The 21,812-nt window shown below is 31.0% G+C and overlaps 2 protein-coding genes across 16 annotated transcripts in view; one reads left to right on the top strand and one right to left on the bottom strand.

The window, feature by feature from the left end:
* LOC143249298 (serine/threonine-protein kinase PLK1-like) overlaps window positions 1-7,228 on the top strand; it is an 87,393-nt gene extending 80,165 nt beyond the window's left edge. For all 3 annotated transcript variants that reach the window (XM_076498893.1, XM_076498894.1, XM_076498892.1), the window contains 2 exons: window positions 260-506; window positions 5,290-7,228. In XM_076498893.1, the coding sequence (XP_076355008.1) occupies window positions 260-506; window positions 5,290-5,508 (466 nt within the window). In that variant the 3' untranslated portion in view covers window positions 5,509-7,228. The remainder of the gene's footprint in view (window positions 1-259; window positions 507-5,289) is intronic.
* Window positions 7,229-8,307: 1,079 nt separating this feature from the next.
* The window catches only part of Ars2 (arsenic resistance protein 2), a 50,984-nt gene continuing 37,479 nt past the window's right edge, over window positions 8,308-21,812 (bottom strand). For 12 of the 13 annotated variants that reach the window (XM_076498878.1, XM_076498879.1, XM_076498882.1 and 9 more), the window contains 9 exons: window positions 19,659-19,799; window positions 19,229-19,420; window positions 15,901-16,068; window positions 13,579-13,732; window positions 13,027-13,135; window positions 12,454-12,607; window positions 10,522-10,705; window positions 9,233-9,320; window positions 8,308-8,520 (listed from right to left, as the gene is read on the bottom strand). In XM_076498878.1, coding sequence (XP_076354993.1) covers window positions 8,442-8,520; window positions 9,233-9,320; window positions 10,522-10,705; window positions 12,454-12,607; window positions 13,027-13,135; window positions 13,579-13,732; window positions 15,901-16,068; window positions 19,229-19,420; window positions 19,659-19,799 — 1,269 coding nt within the window. In that variant the 3' untranslated portion in view covers window positions 8,308-8,441. Of the gene's footprint in view, window positions 8,842-9,232; window positions 9,321-10,521; window positions 10,706-12,453; window positions 12,608-13,026; window positions 13,136-13,578; window positions 13,733-15,900; window positions 16,069-19,228; window positions 19,421-19,658; window positions 19,800-21,812 lie in introns of all 13 variants that reach the window. The other variant, XM_076498881.1, reaches the window with a different exon arrangement.

Here is a 21,812-nt window from a genome sequence, read left to right as displayed (position 1 = left end):
TTTTAAACACTGAACGTAGGATTAATATTATTACACTAATTAAAAATATTTTGTTGGAATTAGGGTATGTCAATATGCAAGTGCTTATTTGGGAAAACCTAATTTCCAAATATTTTGTTTCTGACTTATTACTTTTAAGGTAATTAAATATAATAAGACTGTTATAGTTTTTACATATTTTTATGTTTGAAAGTTTAGTGTTTTAACATCAGATATAGAGTTTGAGATATTCCTACAAAACAACATTTATTTTAAACAGTAATGTTCAGTACATTGAAAGAGATGGACAAGAAGGTTACTACAACCTCCAAAAATATCCTGAAACATTAAACAAGAAAATAACACTTTTGAAATATTTCTGCAACTACATGAATGAGCACCTCTTGAAGGCTGGAGAGAGTATTGTTCCAAGAGAAGGAGACGAACTAATTCGGCTTCCATACCTACGGTCTTGGTTTCGCACAAGGAGTGCAATTGTCCTTCATCTGACAAATGGAACCCTACAGGTACACTCTTCTTTTTCATTGTTATTATATAAATATATACAAGAAAAGAAATAACTTAAGCATATAGACACAGTGAAAAGATTAACCTGAATTTTTCTTCATATTATTGTCCCATCTTAGCTTAATGGTTTCTTTACTTGTCAAAAATTATAAAAATTAGTAGGCATGAGTTGTAAGAAAATAATTTATTTTAACAGTAAATTTTCCATTCTTAAGTAAAATGTCTTTGAACTGAATCTCCATGAGGGTAGTTCATTAAACTGACCCCATCTTGGAGAAGGAATGTTGACTGTAATTCCAAATCTACTATACAAGATATGGTAAGCTTTTAGTTAAATGTATAAGTCTGTTGGACATAAAGATCTGATGTTTTACAAAAGTAGTTGTACCCAAAATATCTGAATTGATGACATCAGTCTGACTCATGCTCTGAAAGTTAAAGTACAAGGTGATAGTCATGTGTAAAATACTTTTGTTCATCATACAAATTGAGTTGCTTAACCTTTAGAACCTACAAAATGCATAAGTACAGTTTTTTTTAGCCTCCCTGTATACTTTATCTGTTATGTAGTCTCCAGTACCAAACCTGTCACTATACTTGCAAGGTGACCCTGAAATCGAATGTGTAATACCATGTTAAAGATCATGGCATGTGCACTTTGAGCCCCATCTGTGAATATGGGATAAAAATATACTTTAAGTAAAATAAAATTTTTCTAATTCAAATTTGAAAGTAAGTACAGTTATTTGAAACAATATTTTAAGATCAACATACATCACTACACAATTTTGCATGAAATGGTTTTCTTGTAATAGCTGGCAGGTCAATCATTTTTAAGACAGTACCTACTAATATTTTACTGGAAAATTTAAGAAACTTCTTTTTTTCATCATTAATTTAATGTTCTAAATTTTTCTTTTTACTATTTTGTTATTGCAGGAAGTTTAGAATATGAAAATTGTGTTCTAATATAGATATCACAAAAATTAGCATGTAGCAGTAGGATGTGCTGTTACCAGCAAATATAGTTGTACATTTTGATAAATGATGAGCACATATTAAGGTCTCTAATTTAAACTAATAAAATATATATAATATAATATTATATATTTGACAGGCTTGGCACCCAGGATTTGGGCTCTATGGCAGACCTTAATGTATAAAATCATTCTGGAATAAGCTAAAACCCCATTTTTAGTGTTTTCAGTTGTAACTAAAATTCCACACAGAGTTTTAAGTAAAAACTTGCAAATGTAGTGACCCTATTGCAAGTTTATGACTCCCATAGTATGTAGCAGTAAACTTAGTCGTTTTGGTGAATGTCCACCTTAGAAGATGTACCTGTGTTGTTGACTGACTTTCTCGGTATCTTGGCTAAGATCAAGTGTATTCTCAAGACATCTGGTATGGGTATTAGCACTTTAATTAAAGTATAGAACAACGTTCCAACCTTCTTAGGTCTCTCTTTGTTAACCTGAAGATGCTCTATTAAGGTGGAAATATTGTTCTGTACTTTATTTTAACCAAAGTGCTAATACACATACCAGTCAGATTAAGAATACATTTTTACTTCAAGTGGGTTTCTTGTCATCAGTAAGATCAAGTGTAGTTTAGTTTGTTGTGTTCATAGCTATTTATTTGTGTATTTGTTCTTTGTTTTTGGTGAAGATGTGAATGCCTTGACCTTGGCATCAATGGAATAATTTTCATCATCTTACCAATAGTACTATTCTTTTTGAACAGGTGTAATTGAGTAATTAATTGAATCTCCCAAGAATTTCAGTAATGATCATTCAATATGGCTTCTGAATACCTCTGGGTTACAACTGCAGTGCAACATGCTTCTTGTACTTTGCTGCCAAAGATGTAATTCTCATTCTAATCTTGGTATCACTTATCGACTCCAGTTGACCAGGGTGTTTCCATTGTAGCTCTTCAAGCATTCTTTCTGGTTTAATTTTGTTATGCTTGTCATTAATTCCTCTCATAAACATCTTGTCAGTATGAACTTTGTTTTTTACTCTATAGACAAAACCATATGAGATTTATTCTAGGTTGAAATTGATGTCGTTGTAATCCAGTTTAGAATAATTTGCTTATCTTATTTTATAGTATCAGTGAGATCCGCATGACCGTGTTCAGTGAGATTCTTTGCATATTTCAGTGAATGATGTAAGTCATTCTTCACTCTACCACCACAACACAATTTTTTTTTCTCACTGTTTGGAATGTGCACTGACATATGCTGCATTCATTCTCATTTTCAACAATCTCACTTATTGCTTCCAGTGGAGATCGTGATGTTTTGCTGTTGCATTGTATGTACCTCAGTGCATGTGTTGTGAATGTACATTTTGTCATAGATCCTTGTAGCTCACAATGATTGCTACCACTCATCAGCTGTGGTTCGTTTTGTTTGTCAGTAACATAATTTTCATCATCTGCATTTTCATCTTGATCATCCACATCTACAGTGGATGAAATGGGTCCTTCAAATCAACTATAAAAGAATACTCATAAATACAAAGTTCAGCTCCATCAAACAGCATCTCATTGCATCAAGAAAACTTAAAGAACTGAAAACTTCTTTGTATTCAACCTGAAGCTCAAACGTTTTCATGATCAAGTGTGAACAAAGACACCACAGTATTTGCTAGTCTACCATTGTGCTGAAGCACTGTGCAGTATTCCCTTGGAGAGATTATATTGTTCCCCATATTGACATATTTCAACACATGATGCATTGTAATGGCAAAATGTGTATCAATGCATTCTTTTTGTCTTGTACATCAGTATCCATAAATTATTAAAATTCAAAACCAATTACTCTAGTGAATTAACAGAAACATTCCAAATATTAGTGATCCATTCTGATAGTACTTTGCACTGTCTGCTTGAATGTACAGCATCTTAATATTCAGATGATCCTTTTTTCATTTGCATCAAGATACCTCTAAACAGTGATACAGTCCTACTGTGAATTACCACCAGAAAAATGATCATGTTATGAAATCATGAAAGGTCTATCTGAGCCATCTACAAAAAGGGAAAATATACATCATGGTTCTGTGCCAACTCAGCCCTCTTATTCCATATTGTTTGATAGTTTTCTCCCAGAAATACTTGGGTTTGTACTTTATTATGTAGTTCATGACCATAAGCTCTTCAAAAGGTGCAAGGTTATCATAAATTGATTGAATCCTCTGACATTAATACTCCACTTGAATATGAAAAGCCAAAACCAATTTGACTGTGTGCACAATCCTTCAGTAGTCCATGAATGTCTGAAGGGGCATGCTTCAGCAAATAATGAATTTCTGACAGTCATTGACAGTAGCAGCACTTGTTTCAGAAGCTGCATAACTAAGTGCACTTAGATGTTGTGACTGCAATGTGAACTTCAAAATCATACTTTTAAGAAATGTTCAAGTCTTGTTAGCATTTTGCAGGATATTTACTTTACAGCATCCTCTTGAATATGATTGACAGTGCATTCCAAATCACCAATATTATCATATAACAATATACCAGCTGTGTAGTCATAAGCTTTTTGCATCTTCTAGTCAAATAATGTTACTGCAGAAACTACTTTTATGAAAGAGCCATTTGATATCCTATCTGCTACATTTGGGAACCATTTCAAATAGTCATGATAAACATAGTTATTTTCTGACGAGTAACGTGAGTGAAACCAATTGTCTTACCATCCATTTCAACCTTTTGTTACTCAAGATAAAGCTTTCAGGTTGATTGGGCTTAAGGTGAACTATATCACTTTCACTGCTGCTTGCTTACAGTAATGCTGGAGATATGATACTGTGGGTTATAACTGAAACTGGCACACTTCAGTAGATGAAAGTACCATCTAGCTATTTTAAAAGCTTATTCTCCAGTCTTCAGTCTCTCTAAATGTCATCAACTAACATAGCAATGCAAGTATAACTTTTTCTCTGCCAGAGCTTGTTACACATCATTGGCAGATGAGAATAGTTTTGTATTATTAGTTTTCTTACAAATGTCATTTCCAATCACGTTCATAAGATCACCTGGGAGTAACATGGTGTTTAGAATCCTCAATACAATCATGCAGAATTCAAGTAATTGATTGTTCTTATCAAGAGTGCTGAAACGTGACATCTTCCATTGAACTTCTTCATTTGGTAAGTTTAATGTTGCTGTGGAGTTGATACTAAAGAACTGCTGAATTGAATAAACATTGTTCCTGCACCCTGTTAGGGTACTATGACAATGTTTTGTTTTCACACTTGAGTTTTTGGATGATTTGTCATTTCTTTGGTGTTATGAAATCCAAGTGATCCTCAGAAGTATTGCTTGACATTTCATCTTCATCACTCTCCAAAGAAATAACATAGTTAATTCTTCTTTGTGCCTTTAATTTCACTGTACCTGTTTCCTACCTGCTTTTTGTGCCATTTTGACCTCTTGGTTTAAACTGTTGCATCCACACGGGCACCAAGAGCATTTATTACTAGTGCACATATGAACTTAGAAGTGATTTTCTTCCTTTTCCTTATTAAAGTTGTTTTATCAATACAAGATCAGTACAGTTTTTCACTCACTGTCAAATATCCCTTTTGTGGCCAGCCAAGAATCCAGTTTTCACAAATGGTGTGGCAGTTGCCCACTTTTGTCAAATCAGGTTTTAATAAAAAATGTTAATCAATAAACAAATGATTTAGAATGACACGAAAAATGAGGTTATGCAAAATTCTGGCCTGTAAATGTACTGTTAACAAAATTATATTTTTCTGTACTTTTCAGATAAATTTCTTTCAAGATCACACCAAAATTATTCTTTGCCCTCTAATGGGAGCTGTTACGTATATTAATGGAAAGGAGTTCCGCACTTTTCGGTTGAAACTTATTGAAGACTTTGGATGTTCTCAGGAACTTGCTTCACGACTTCTGTATGCAAGAACAATGACTGAGAGATTGTTAACCTCCCAGTCAGGATCTTCACAAAAGAAAATGCCGATATAATTCCACTCCACATTTGTGTAGTAAGAGCTACCAGCTGCTTCTAAACATATGAATTTATTTTAACTATTACTTGCAGACATTATTGTTCATATTTTCAACAATTAAAATAGTGAGGGCAGCCTACCTAACCTCATAAAGGAGTTTCCTTAATGGTTGTGTACAACACTGTTAACATGGGGAAAATATGATTATCATTTGTTACAATAAATTTAAAAGGACTGGATGTCTTTAAAGCATCTTAAAACTATAACATAGTGCAGTGATAGCTGTTTGTGTAAACTTTTTGCCCATAATTTTTTAGTTGTTAAAATATAAACCAACAGAGCTTGGTTCAATATTTTATTATAATGTATATTTTCAACCTTCTTAAACATGTTTATTGAAATAGGTCTTTGGGATGCTGCATTTTACCAAAGTATTAAATGTTGTATTGAGAAAACATTCCATACTGATCATATGGTGATAGCTTAGCAAATGAAATGTGATATATATGTCAATGTTTTATTGATTTTGTTTTTCCAATTAGAATAATATTTCTGATCATGTAACTCTGAAAACATCTATAAGGATTTTAATGCTGAAGGAAAGATTGAAAACACCACAAAAATAAATGCATTTCTTCAATATTAATTTTTCAGATTGTCAATCTGAAGGTTTTTTCCTAGAAGTCATTAAAAACTGTTTTTGTGATTAGTTTGCTTTAGCATTTGTTATTAAATGTTGTTCAATCCATGTGATGAAGTATTATACTATCAATTAGTGCTGTAACAGTTTTAATTCTTTAAAAAAATAAAATAAAAATGAGTTTCAAGCATCTTGTTTTAATATGACCTGAATTTGTAATTTACAGTTACAAAATGCATAGTTGTATTGTTTTCAACTACAAAAGTTCCATCAACTAGAATAATTCAATTTTTTCCTGATTGTTTTTTTTTCTGTTTTTCTTAATACCAATTGTTTTATTGTTATAACATTATCCATTTTGAGCCAATATAAAGAATTGCTCACACAAATACAAAGTAATTTAATGTACAAATGTTGGACCTATGAAGTCTGATCAGAAAAATATGAAACTTTTCTAGCAGCTACAAATTACCAAACAGTTTTTGTGCTTTAACTAAGATACTATGTATATATAGTTAAAGATACAATAAATTAGCACAATTAGTAACTCTACAGACACACATATTTGAAGTTTAAATAGAGTTGGTATAAATTTACAAGAAATATTAAAATATAACTAGATTTTAACAAATTGAGCTAGTTCATTTAGGTTTTTCAAGTTGCAGTATGGCTGAAGCTAAAGAAGTCTTCACATCCATGAGCAAATTCCTGTATTTAAAATATCATATGAAATCTTAGTTTTTATGCTGTTTTGGACTATCCACTAAAGGGACTAAGGTACTACTACTGTGAGAAGTCTTAAATAGTGTTGTGTTAATGAAAAATGTCTTGTGGCAGAACAAACTTGAGTTCAGATAATATATTGATTTTAAATAAGTTATATTACTTGATGCATATTGGTTAAATTTTTTTGAATGATGAATCAATGTTGGTCCAATTTTTGAAATTAAGTTCATAAATCTTGCTGCATGATTTTGAAGCTGTTGTAAGGATTTGTTAAAACTTGATTGAGAGAGAAAAATGTTAAATTCATAATTCAACCACCTTTATCAGATTGGTGTTGATTTATCTGTAAATAAAACAATGTTTGTCAAAACAGTTTTTCATGTGTTTTTCCCTTAAAACAATTTTTTGTATGTTGATAGTGCTTTTAAACAGAAGTATATTTAGTAGCTTTCCTTTGTGCAGTATAACAATGATCTAAATATATTTTTTTCAGTGCTTAACTTAAAGCTTCTAATTTAGTTTTATAGTCTCAACATGAAATATTTGTGAAGGGTTTAGTTTGTTACCCCAGAGCTATCTTCACCCAGTTAAATTTTTCATCAAGTTTTAGAGTACTCTCACAAACAGAACTGTCCATATGTTGTTCTTTATTTTAATATTCATTAAAACTGGAACATAAAACTCCAGCCATGAAATATTTTTGTTTTTTCAACTGTAGTCAGTAAGTAATGAACAACAGTTTTATGCTACATTTGCACAAAATGTGTTTGAACTGTGAGTTATAATTGTACATGTATAATTAGTCAGTCACAAAGAAAATCTTACAAGTAGTCCATTGCCCCCTGATGGTGGGGTAAGTGCACTGCAGGGCATGTAAATAAAGTATTTAGCATGAACACTGTCTTTCTTTTCATACCACCCCCTCCATCTAGCAAAAAGAAAAGGAAACTTGTTACCTATCTTAATACTACAACTAAACTTCGAACAGGTTTTAAGTAAGTTTGTAGTAATATTGTGTTTTGGCTAACAACTTAAACAATAGTGATTTACTCCATACTTAAAGTATCTTTTTACACAGGAGGTGAAAGGTACTTCACAACACGACTGGTTTACATCCTGCCAGTTTTAAAAACCTGATTCCACCCCTTGGGAGAATGTGTCAAAAAATAGTGTTCATTTTTTGTAATTTTGTTTTAAAAGTTAGGAATTTCTTTAGTTCAAAAGATTTCAAATATACTACACAAATTTTAATTACAAGTAAATATTATTAAAACTGGATCATGTGTAATATTACTCCAATTAACTAAATTTCTCCATGTACTAGAAGTCTTTAATCTTTCATTTTTAAAGATGTGTATTTTAATTATTTCATTAAATATCTGAAGTTGGTCATTTCATAAATACTCGGTTGTGTGGTTGCAGTACCAAAATAAAAATATATCACAGTGGTTATCTAAACAATTTTAATACCTTTATAAAACAAGTTCAGTGGGATGTCTGTGCTATTTGGTGATGGTTCTGATGATTTTTATTAAAAAGCAAAGAAATGAGTATAATAAATGAATTAAGATATCAATCAATCACTACAAGTTGTCAGCATCTGTTGGTGCATCAAGGTCTCTGTATGTGATGATTTTTCTTGGTTCTGAGCGAGGACTTCTTCTGCAAAGATGGAGAAATGTATTGGAATCAATTCCTTCACTCCACACATGTAAGTGTGCATGTTACTACACACATGAAAAAACATGTCATGAAAAAGGACGAACGTTTTATTAAACTACAACCAATAAAAAATGCAGTGTAATAATTTATACATCATGAAGTAGCTCATTGATGGCTGGTCATATAAATAGTTGGATGTTGAGAAAAATAACACTTGGACCACTCGAGCTTTGTGTAATGGAGATTTTTTAGAATATTTCCAGGTCAGGAGGAGCGTCCAGATCATGATAGCCAACAACTTCCCTGGGATCAGACTGTCCACTGAAAGAGAATCAAGCAGAAGATGGTCTTGCCTAGTCTTACTGATTATTAAAAATTATAAATCTAAAGGCTTGACACTAAAAATAAAAAACAAAATTAATAAAATGAATCCAAAGACCTGAATCAATAATGTAAGTGTGTACAATTTTTACTTCAGACAATTTTATTATATTTGGTCAAAAAATCCTTGTGACAAAGGCTAAACTTTGTTGATTCTCAGATTTGGTAAAAATTTCTTTCTACCACTTTTATTTAGCCACACAAATAAAACAATTTTATTATTTTAATATTACATGTATATATATATAAAATACTATGTATTGTATGTTTTATTAGCATTTAACTTGGTTGTGTTGCTTGCACTTCTTACACTTCTATCATCAGAACTTACCGTCCATAGTTTCTCTTGAAGCCTCCAGAATGTCTATACATTTCAGAGTAACCACTTCTTCCTCCAAAGCCAGGCCCACCATAACCACCTAGAGTATAAAATATATTCAGTGATTCCAAGTGTTCTCTTTAACCCTTCCTGGATTGGAGGGGCATTGCTGGTAATGCCATCAGACTTTTTCCTTCTCACAGTGAAAATATACCACCATATTGCATAAAGCTTACTAAATAGTATCTTAATTCAGGTGACAAAAATTCACACAATTTGATTCAGTACTTTTATAATTTTGTAGGCTGTTAAGTTCCCAAAAACTTTAAAAATATTTCCTGTCTTACAATATTTTTTAAAACTTGATCAGAATGTTATATTTGAAAATGAAATATCTGCAGTCAACTTCAATACAACTAATAATCACTGGTTTCCAGTTCAAACCATGGTAAACACTGACAGATTTATTGATGGCTTACAATTTTATCTTTCAAATTAACACCACATTTACCTTTGCCAGGCTAGATATCATGAGTTTTGCCAACAGTATTCTTGATTAAGATCAATTTATTTCTAATAATTACATATTCTTTTCAAGAATATTTTGAGTTTACTGTTATTTCCATTCAGTATTTCAAGAAACCACAAATCACTTTATTATATGCCAAATTTTTTTTTTCAACCTGCCCTATATAATTGTTTTAAATGTTTATTAGAGCTATTTTGAAAGCTAATCTTAATAATTCTTGATGATGAGAAACCCATTCCGAGATACCATATGCTCTGAATGATTATGAAGCTTAGAAATGTGTGGCATTATAAGAGTGAAAACAAGAAGCTGTAGTAATAAAATAAGAAGGAAAATTACTTGATAATCAAGATATGGATTGCTATACTTCCAGGAAATTACAGTATCTTTCAAATATACATTTATAACTTTGAGATGGGCAAAAAAAAATCAATGTTTTGTTGTCAGGTGAAACTTCTGGAAGTTGCAAAGATGTGAAAGTTAGAACATTCTTCTTTGCAAATTACATTAAATACCTTTCAGAAAAGGTCAATTCAAACATTCCTCAGTTTAAAAGAGAATTAGTGTTGAATTGTATTCATTTATGTTCATCACTGAATTACAATGACCAGTCATACGAAAAATGTTTAGACACTAGACATGCAATATCAGTAACTTTTGAAACTGGTAAAGATCTAATATGATAACACAATAAAGAGTCTTAATCTGATCTCTGAATTTATTCATTCAGTATGTATGTATCTATACACACACTAAACATTTCAAATCTTACCATGAAAGCCAGGGCCCCTGGGACCACCATAGCCACCAAAAGGGGGAGGACCAGGATATCCTCCACCATGATATGGTCCTCCATGGCCTTCTCCCCGATTACCCCCTCCACTGGGCCTATTGGACGGGTGTTCAGGAAGCTGGGGTCGCTTGATATCTAAAAGGTAATTGTTGAAATATTCCACCTGAAGAGGAAATTGTAAACCAAACTAAACAACATTGTAATGACAACATTCTGTACATACCATAATTCTTGTTATAATACATTTAATCACAAACTTAATTAGCCTTTTCCAGTCCAGAGGCATTATACTTGTCATCTTAATAACTCTTTAAACATTACCATATCTGAAACATACAGCATAACAAATCATGGGACATTCTGAAATATAAACTTAAGAGATTGAGGTGAAATAAAAAAATGCTATGTAGCACAGCCAAGCTAGTATATACCATTTTGTATTAGGCTGACCAGAAAGCTATATAATCTACTCACAACAATATTTATGCAACAATTTTTAATAACCTTTATTTGGCCCAGGAACCATCTATAAACAGATGGACAATTGCAACTTGTTAAATACCTTTGGTGCAAAATCTCTAGTTTACTAAATACATATATACTACAGAATGACCTACTTACTATCCTTTTTTATGCAAAAACGGCTCGTTTGGGCTGAGAAAACACTTTTACATAGAAGAGCGAACAACGTTTCGACCGAAAGGTTTCAAAGGTCGAACGTTGTTCGCTCTTCTATGTAAAAGTGTTTTCTCAGCCCAAACGAGCCGTTTTTGCATATAAATTTCTCAACAAGTGGGTTTCTCGTCATCACTGACTACTTACTATCCATTTTTAACATCTGTTTGCAATCCTTTCACACACTGGTGACCCATGATTTAAAAAAATGTTATCACACAGGTTTAATGATGTCATGTCCTAGATCACATTGTTGAAAGAAACTGTTGTAATCAAATATTATCTTATGCATAAAAACTAATATAATAAGATAGTAATTATATCACTGTATCTTATGTGTAAAATTCTCTCTCTCTTGTCCTTTTAGAAACTATTTACAGCTGTTTCTACTTCCCATGCTGAAACCTCTGCTTTCATAGTGGACTTTGAGTACTGACCTTTCTTTTTATTTCAGTCTCAACATTTCAATTGAAATGGTGATAATTTTAGTACACCGAGAATAAACAGCAATAACAAATATTACAACAGAACAAATAAATATGCCCCAAAACCAATTCAGTTAATTTATTACCTTTCCCATATCATATAATAATTTACAAGGAACTTATATTTCAAAGCATACACATGAGACAGCTTCATGACGTACTAACCAAAAGTTTAAAAAATGTGTAATTCATGTAAGAAATAAAGGGAGTGATATTACAAATATATTTTATTAGCTTTGAAACCTGTAAATATTAATAAATAAATATATACATGAGCTGAAAGTAGACAATACACTTGTACAAAGCCTAAAAATTCCAGGCATTGTTTTGTACCCTAACAAATAGTATCTGTGCATATAGAATGGTGACCATCAATGAGCAAAAATCACAAATAGGTTTAGTTTAGCAGTTTCAGCCATATCTCTTAGATATTTTATAACATACACATAAAAAAAATAGTCTGCAACCTGAGCAACTAAATTACAATTTCCTTTCAAAGATAATAAGATGCAACAGATCAGACAGATTTTTAAAATCTTACTATTGTAATTTGCCCCACTAAAAATGATAACTTGGTTCCAAAGGGTAGAAATACCATTTATCAGCTGATTAAAAAAGCCTTTACACAGTAAAATCATCTTATCCCTATAAAATAGAGTAACTGAAATAAAAGTCTGTATTAGTAAACCTATGATCTATTTTTAAACTATAGGAATTTGCAAACTTCAAATACTTTCTGTGTCTGACTTACTTCTCTCCTTACTTCATCCACTTTCTCAGCATGTTTGTTAAATATGTGCTTACGCACAAACTCTGGGCCTTTAAACTTCTTCCCTGACAATGGGCAGAGCCATTTGTCCTTAGCAAGTTCTTGAGTGTTAGACTGTACAAACTTCTCAACTTCACTGATAGAAACTAATCAAGAAAAAAACTTTACTTCACAAACTCTTGAATGATGTCAGTTCTGTTCCTATCCTTTAATATAATAGAAGATCATGGATATAAGATGTTCTTCTAATGTAGTAGAAAGTGAGAAAACAAAAATAGTACTTAATCTATTCATGTGTTGTGTGAATAAAATCTACGAAACATGAATGTGCAACAAATGAAAAAAAAATCTCTGCCCATTGTCACATGTTCCTTTGCATGTGACATTTTTTAACAGTTAACTAAAAATTGTGTTGAAGTAAAACTCAAATGAGTAAACATAATAATAATAAAAGCATTAGTGCATACTTTAATAGCCAAAATATCATTTGAAACTTATTGAATAAATTACTACTGCACATAAGGTTCTTAATATTGTTGAACAAGAAAAGGATACGCTTCTGGGTCTTTTTTGCCTAATTTTGCAGATTCCTCATCAGAAATTTTAACAGTAGGTTGAAGATATGGTGTTATTCTTTGTTCAAAGCTGTTAATGTATTCAGTAACTGAAATTAAATAAGAATTTGTTGTTTAAATTATTCATCATGCAATGTTTCTAACTTAACAAAATATTTCTTAATTTCAGAAACAATGCCATTATCAATAAATATTTACAACAGGAACTGAATAATCAAAAAGATGTCTTTACAGTTTTGAACAATAATCTATGAAACTTGGAGTACAATAAATAATGGCACATTTCAAAAGTTTTTTTCTCCTCAAGTCAACATTAAACTACTTATATCTAGTGAGTTTTTGTTCTTATTTAACAAAAGATTTTTAAGATACTTTGTGCAAAACTATAGTTCCTGTTCAAGCAACTACTGCACGTCTATAACCAAACATGCTTTTTTTTACGAATGCAGTTAAAAATTCACATTGTATAGAGAGTAAGAGCAATCATCCAAGATACAAATTGCATACAGTAATTAAAAAATAATGTGCATACTTTCTTGTTGTGTGACTTTACTGGAAGGTGGTGAGCCCCTAGCATGCATGATTCCACATCTGTTGGGCATTTCATCTTCACTAGGATACTCACTGTGATTATAGTAATCCATTGAGTGAACCACTCTCAAGTAGAGCAGCAATCGATCCAATACCTGAAACAAATGGAATCAAATAAGCTTCTCAGGACTTGCTTAAACAGAAATTCTCAACTAAAAATATATCATTATTTAACAAAAAAATAAGTTTTTTACAATCCAATTCCAAAGTGGACCATCCCTAATTTAGAAGTGAAAGACTAAAGGGAAGACAGCTACTTACCACCACCCATTGACAACTCTTGAATAGTGAATTAATAGTGAGATCTACTGTCACATTATAATGCTATCACAGGTGAAAGGGTGATCATGTTTGGTGGGACAGGGATTTGAACCTGCAACCCTCAGAATGCAAAATGAGTAGCCTAACTACCTACTATGCCAGATTCAGAGTGAATCAGTTTGAGGTTCTTTAATGCTCTCATTACAGGCTTAGTCAAACTGGCTCAGTTCATGACCTCAAACTGACCATTATATTTTCAATACTATAACTTCTAATATGTTTTGTGTACCTTCACAAAAGTTTGCAAGCTTTCAGTCTTTTGCAGACAAATAAATCTGAATTTTAAATGTAGTATTTTCTTTACAAATTTTTCTGTTAATATAAGGAATAATTCAGAGCACAAAGTGAATTTCATATTATAAGTTTTTCTTCCTTCTGGCAGTTTTGAGGTCTATATTATGTAAAAATTACACTGACAAACACCACACCAACATTATTTATAAAATACAATGTGATAACTGCCACAACTTCTATATTGGAGAAACAAGTAGAAAAATGGAAACCAGATTCAAAGAACATAAAAAGTTACCTTCACACGTTTTTGAACACTGCAAGTCAAATAAACACAACCATAGAAAACACTCAAATACTAAATAAAGAAACAAACATAAACAAACGCAAAATTAAAGAAGCCTTATTTATACAACAACTTAATCCCAAAATAAACCAATATAAAGGAACACCTTTATACCTATATTAATATAATAAAATAAATAAAATTATATATTCAAACATCTAACACCGCCCTCTACATTCCGACACTCAGTTACACAACCCCTTCCAAACATGTGGTCAGCTTCCGGTCAGTTACCTCTTTCTTTGTGAACCTGACGATGACCGAAGAAGGTCGAAATGTTGTTCGCTCTTCTATGTAAAATATTTTCTCAACCCAAACAAGCTGTTTTTGCATATATATGTAGCTCACATTACCCTATCAAATAACAAAGTCTACCTTGTGAAAAACATTTTTCTTCTTTATGTCTTATTATTAGAATAACTACAATATCAAACTTACAAACTTTTCAGTTTATGTTAGATAAAGAATACAAATGAAAAACAAGAAACGTAATGCTTAGTTGGTTCTTTTTTTTGCCACTGACAAAACATTTTTTTTATATCAATAATAGAACTGCACTAAATTTTTATTAAATTAAATAGGAATACAAAATAATAACATAAAAACAGATCATTTTTCTGGTTTTCTAACTATATGATAAAAGCAGGTAAAATGTCAGCTAAGCTCATCACTGTGTTTCCCATGGGAAGTTTGAACTGGGAACAAAATATAAAATGTAATATAATACTTCACCTGATAGACTAAAACTTTGGTTTTCTATTGGCTTTAAATAATTAGTACTAAACACAAGAAAAAACTATTGGAACTTTTGAAAGAAAGGATGTGATGGACGAGCATGGTAAGAGTGGTCTGATTTTCTATTTTACGGCTCTGTAACCAAATAATATTAAAGACTAAAATTTATGTTTTGCCCGAGTAATTTACATTACATTCTGTACTTCTCAAAGAGGTAATATATAAACTAAAAAAGAAGGAGGTGGAGATTTTAAAATATTACCTTATAAAATTACAAACTTAAAACATATCTTATTAAAATTTGTAGTATTAACTACATTTTTAATGTAACTGGGAAAAACTTAATGACATGAACAGAAAAGGATGTCCACATGGAACCAACCTAGTGCTTACAATGAAGGTACAACTGTCATAAGATAAACAATATGGTAGAAAGAAATTCCATCACAAATAGAAAGTTATTCAGACCACTCTTGTTTTAACTTATTTGCACTTAACCCATAGTTAACACCAGTACAAATTTTACCCTGTAGTCAATTAACTAGTTAAACCTAATGCTTGTTAGTAGGCTACACACCTTCAGTTTTACTTTAGCCTATATTTATGGTTACATTACACAGGCTGTTTCACCTTGATCAATGTGTCATCTCTCTCCAATGTAGAACCTCCTTCATCCTGATCACGCCTCTCATCTTGTCCACATGTTCCTAACAGTTCTTCTTCTTCAGCACTTGCTTCTTCTATCAAGTAGTCTGTGATGTTCTTTAGCAATGGGTTTTTGGATGCAAGACCAAATGTCTGCAATGATGATATAGAAATGGTATATATATATATATATATATGTATATATACATACAATCATGTACCAGAAAAAAATGACTTGGTAAAAATACCAAAGAACAACAAAATAATTGCATGAAATATAAAAAAAAAAAAAAAAAAATTCACATTACTAGAAAGCACAAAATTTAATATATTTAACATCAGGGCAAGGGTACTAACTTAACTAACAGAGCTCTTACGCACAGAAATAAAAGTTGTATACCAATAAAAGAAAGTCATGGTAAGCAGTAAGCTTTAGGTTTAATTCTCCTGCTATGAAGACAGTTGGATCGATGAACTTCATAAGTATATTATACTCATTATTGTTTTCACACTATAATTTTCAATATACTTTGTATATTTTCATAGTATTCAATAGACAGTTAGTAAATGATACAAGTCTTTTGCACACTAAAAATCAGGTTTTTAATGAAATACTTTTACTAAAAATTTATAGGTGAATATATATAGTATTTCTATATACTAGCCCAAGTGTCAAGTGATTTCCACATTTTTTTTACTAAAAATTTATAGGTGAATATAGATAGTATTTCTATATACTAGCCCAAGTGTCAAGTGATTTCCACATTAAGATTAAAAATACTTCTCTTTGTCTCAAAAATCTTGTACTTTATTTGCATAATCCCTAAAACCTAAATACATATGTTTCTCTTTCCTTTTTTTGATCTGTTATATTCTCTACCACACTTTTATACAAGGCCAATTAATTTGACTGACCTTGCAACCACCAAGAAAAGAACAAATGAAAATAAATCTAATTCATCCTTTTTTTACTTTCTAAAATTACTTCAAATTGTAACATGAAACTACTAAAGTTTTAAACTTATAACATCTAGTTATACTAAAATTTTGTTGTTTTCTTACCCTTTGAGGCCTGTTATTCCTGCCATTACAAGTCACCTAGTGAACATGTAGCTCTCGTTATGCTATTAAATAACACTATGTAACAAAATTTTGTTCTGGGATAGTATGTGTTATTTCTTAATTGCTAATGTTGTAAAAGTACAGAAAATGGCCATTATTTCCTTCAAACTTTGCTTTTGTGACTTGGATAATGAAATTTAGATATTAACCTATTTTATATGTAAAAGCGGGCAAATCTGCACTTTCATTTACATAAGGTCTGAATAAAACAACATATGAATCAAGATTTACATGTATCTATACAAAAATGAACAAAAATGTTTAGAAGTAAGAAGTTTTTTGAAATTTGCAAATGTAATGTGAATCACTTTCACATATCAGCCCCCAAATATAGTCTCCCATCATGTTTTCGTTATACTCACCTACATCACAAAACAAAGTTTGAGGAGAAAAATAGGTCTTTTCCATTTACTTTAGGCATAAGCAATTGGGAAATAACACTTTCTGTCCAGGAACAAGAAATAGTAAAAATTTTGTTACATAATGTTATGCACAAGTTACTTGTGAGTGTGGCTCATAAAAATGTTTAATCACATTAATTTCACCTAACTTAAACATAACTAACAAAAATCTTTTCTACCCTCACACTTCAGTTAATTTTATAATAATAAATACAGAATACATATCAAAAGCAAGAAAAAGGGATTTACACAGGGTTTTTTTCTGTCCACTGTCAATGACATTTACCCCTACTTTTTATACTAATGGTACTACTGCATTGAATAACAACATACAAAAAGCAGAAAGCATTCCATAACTATCACAATTTTCTGGCATTCTAACTATGCAACAAGAGCCACTAAAACTTCATCTAAGCTTATTGATGTGTTTTCTGTGGGAATCAAGCTTGAACTGAAAATAAAACTAACAGTTCTCTTTACAAAAAACAATGTAATATAATACGCCACATGATGGATGACAGTTTTTTCTTTTTATTTTATAAATAACAACACTGAACATCAGAAAGAATTATTAGCAATTACTGTAACCAAATAAGACTGAAGGCTGTGCAAATTACGTTTTACCCAAATAATTCATGTCAAACTTATGGTAAATAAATTGGAGAAGAGTGGATGCCAAGACAGCAAATGTCAAATTATAGTTTTAAAAAAACTATTGCCTTATAAACAAAAGAACTTAAAACTTATAAACTGTTGAAATATAACTTATTAGCTATATAGTTATGCAAACCTTATTTATATACCAATGATAAGAAAGTAGTTTAATTAAAGTTTGATTGTAACTCAGTAAAATCTCATGTCATGTAGACAAAAGCATTATGTTTATAGCAAAAGGGTAATCAATATGCATTAGAAGTAGTATACAAATTAGAACCTTATTAACCCTATTACATGTAGAGAGTGCCTTTCAGGTATTGAGTGCAAATTTATCAAATTTTGAAAATTAAGTAAAATAAAAATTATGATTCTATTTCATAAATATTTACTCAGAAAGTTAGAATTAATACTTTAGCATTATTTAACATATATTTTGTTCATGTCACAATATGTTAATTAATTAACAAGTATGATATGTGACACTCATTATTAACAAATCATGTTTATTGAATATAAACTGATTTTACTCTTCAGAACACTAAAGACAAAAATCATGATGCCTAGTCAAACAAAGTTGTCAATTGAAAGACGTGATCTAACATAACAGATAAATCTTGTCAGTTTTTTCGATGCTGCTTTGTATAATTTATAGTTGCAAGTAAAATGTGTACTAAACTGCAAAGTACTAGCACAAATTCATAAATAAAAAACAACAACAAAAAACAAAACAAAAAGTGATTGGATATATATAAAATGACACTTTCTGATCAAATAAAAATTGAAATTCGAAATGAAAATGTTTTTTGGGAAAATTTATAAACTTTACAAATATAAGGGAAACTGAATGAAATTATAAAAATATTTTAAAACATAAATTAGATACCATTTAAAGTTTTTAATTTCATACAATATAGTTGTGTATCTCCATTATAAGAATAAGAAAAAGCCATGGGGAACATTAACAAAACCCCTTCTTTGCAGAAATATTTAGAACATGGTATATTAGTCTTACAGACCATTTATTTCTTTTATGTTATCAGTTAACAGTTTTTCAGTTAAACTTTAAACCACCAATTTTATTTCACTTACATAGGTAACAATTATGGATAGTGAAATAAACATGTAATACACACTGGCTTTTCAGGCTCTTCTTTCAGTTCCCCTTCATCCCATAAGTTTCTCTGACTATCCAAGTTCTGGATGATCCTGGCAGCCAGCTTGATGTCTGATCGAACCACTTGCTTATGAGAAGCTATTCCATTCACAGAACGAATCCTTCTACTTAGATCTCGGTTAACAATAGCCCCCAATTCACAGTCACGAAGCTGTTAATAGTTTATAAATGTTTCTTTTGTAAAGACCACAACAAATATCAGAAGGTAAATATTAAGTAATTATTACATTTATTCTTGTATTATCAGTAACTAAACCAATTTCAAAACTAAAATCATAAATGATTTAATTTTAGAACTCATTACATTGCTTAAGGCAAAACAAATGCAAAAATTTTTAAACTACAGAGTTCAATTTGTATTAAAATGCTAAGTCACTGCTTCAACTAACCCGAATGTTGTTGAGATTCCAGCAGATTTCTTTGATATTCACTGACCTCTCAAATGTTACCCACCCCCTCCTAAAGAAACGCCGATCAGGCTGTGGATCTGCAATAGCCACACGTAGGAAACCTGGGTACCTTCTGCACATCTGTAACAATATTAATAGAAAAGACAATACTCATTATATAAACTGTTTGGACTACTGATACTTTTAAGATCTAATCAGTCAAAACAACTCTCTTTAAATCTATATATGCCTGTAACATCAGAGAAAAGTAAAAAATAAACTTTCTGTACAACAGTAGTAGTTTTAGTAGTTCAGTCAAATTTACTGGAGCCCAAGAGTCCCCATAATAATCAAAGCCAATGAAGATAGCCACATGAGGCAGTGCTTTTCAAATGGAATGGTCACTTTTCTGCACAGCAATAATACAATACACTAATACGTATCATTGATAAATTATATGATGAATAGTATTTATTACCAAGGAGAAAAACAGGATGATTAGACTACGGTTACTTTTTAAGAATTTTCCAATAATCGCTTGACATGAAGAATAGAAAATTTACCCTATGAATACAAAAGTGTATCAAAGTTGTCAGCAACTCTACAGCCACACTAAATATAGATGTACATTTTCTTCAAGGTTAATTTATGAACTAAAAAGCAGCATCCATGCTGTAAAAGGCTGATAGTGTGTTCTATTATAAAATTTATTTATTAAATATCAATACTGTGTGTCTTCTCTTTTATGTTGCCATATATTTTCAAAAGGAAATTGGTGTCATTAAGTAAAACATTCATTTTTTTATAGTAAAGTTTGTGATATGCTTACTAAACCAATTGAAATAACAATTTCTAAAATCAAATTAACCTTTACTACATAGTCCACCTTCTTTTCCAAACCCCTGACTTACTTTTCATTTATAAGAAGACTGCAAAACCAGTTGAAGTTTCAAAAATTATCCACAAATATTTCATGATAACACTCACTCCTTACATGTAAGTTCACCAAGTACTGGGCAATGTTAACAAATATGCTGAAAGATAAACCTAATCTCAAAATAAAAATATAGTATTTAAATTTCTGTCAGTGTTTATCTGACATGTTTATATACTGTCTACATATCAGAACATACTGAGTAACTTTATGTTTTTTTCTTATTATTAAAAGCTCTGGTAACCAACAGATTTATGTATGTACAAGCAATGTGACGTATGTACAAGCAATGTGATGCAGAAATAGTTTAGAAAACCACTTAAAACTCAACAGACTACGTACACACTTATCTAATATCAGTAGATAGTTTAAGTATAAAGACGTGATACAGAAATAAAATATTTAATTTCATTGTACTGACTTAACAGTGAGGGCAAAAATAAAAACATCACTACCACATTAAGCATCATTCAACACTCATTTCAACCAGATTTTGTAATAGAAAGATTTAATAACTATTTGTATACCAAATCACACAGTAACTAGCATACCCTATAACAAAGGTTATAAATCAGAACCCTGATGATGGAATTCAGTTGACGTGTGTTGATTTTTGCAAGTTCAGATGACATGTGAAACTGACCACACAGGTTGCAGTTATGGGATTGTCCAATGTGAAGCTTTTCTACTCCCAATTATCAAAAGATACTAAGCATTACATTGTTGTATTTCAAAGAGACGAACAGCTTTAGTACCGAGCCTTGTTACTAAAGCAGTGAAAGATGGGATTCTGGAAAGGTAAAAAGTAGGATACTCCAAAACCAGTTACACATTAGATGTAGCAAAATGAAAGATATTTGTCATTGGAAGCAATCTTGGAACACAGTGGCCCACTGCAGCTAGATAATATATAGTATAATATAATATAATATATACAGAATTAGGTGTAAAAAATAAGTCACATCCACACGCTTCTCCAAATGTTTATAAGAAATGTCATCTGTGCAGTTACATTACACATCAGGTGCATTGAATGTGATACCTAGATTCTAATAACAAGGTGGAGAGCCACTGGTAACAGTAATATAGACTGTGGAGTTTACATATCACATATTTTATATATATCCCTCTGTACTACTTCCACCTACTCAAAACAAATAACCTCATGGGTGTAAAGTAACAAAAAATGACTGCCACAGATTATTCACAGATCTTCCAAA

This window comes from Tachypleus tridentatus, chromosome 4, assembly GCF_004210375.1.
Source record: "Tachypleus tridentatus isolate NWPU-2018 chromosome 4, ASM421037v1, whole genome shotgun sequence".
Lineage (NCBI taxonomy): Eukaryota > Metazoa > Arthropoda > Merostomata > Xiphosura > Limulidae > Tachypleus > Tachypleus tridentatus.
This window is presented reverse-complemented; position numbering and strand designations above follow the sequence as displayed.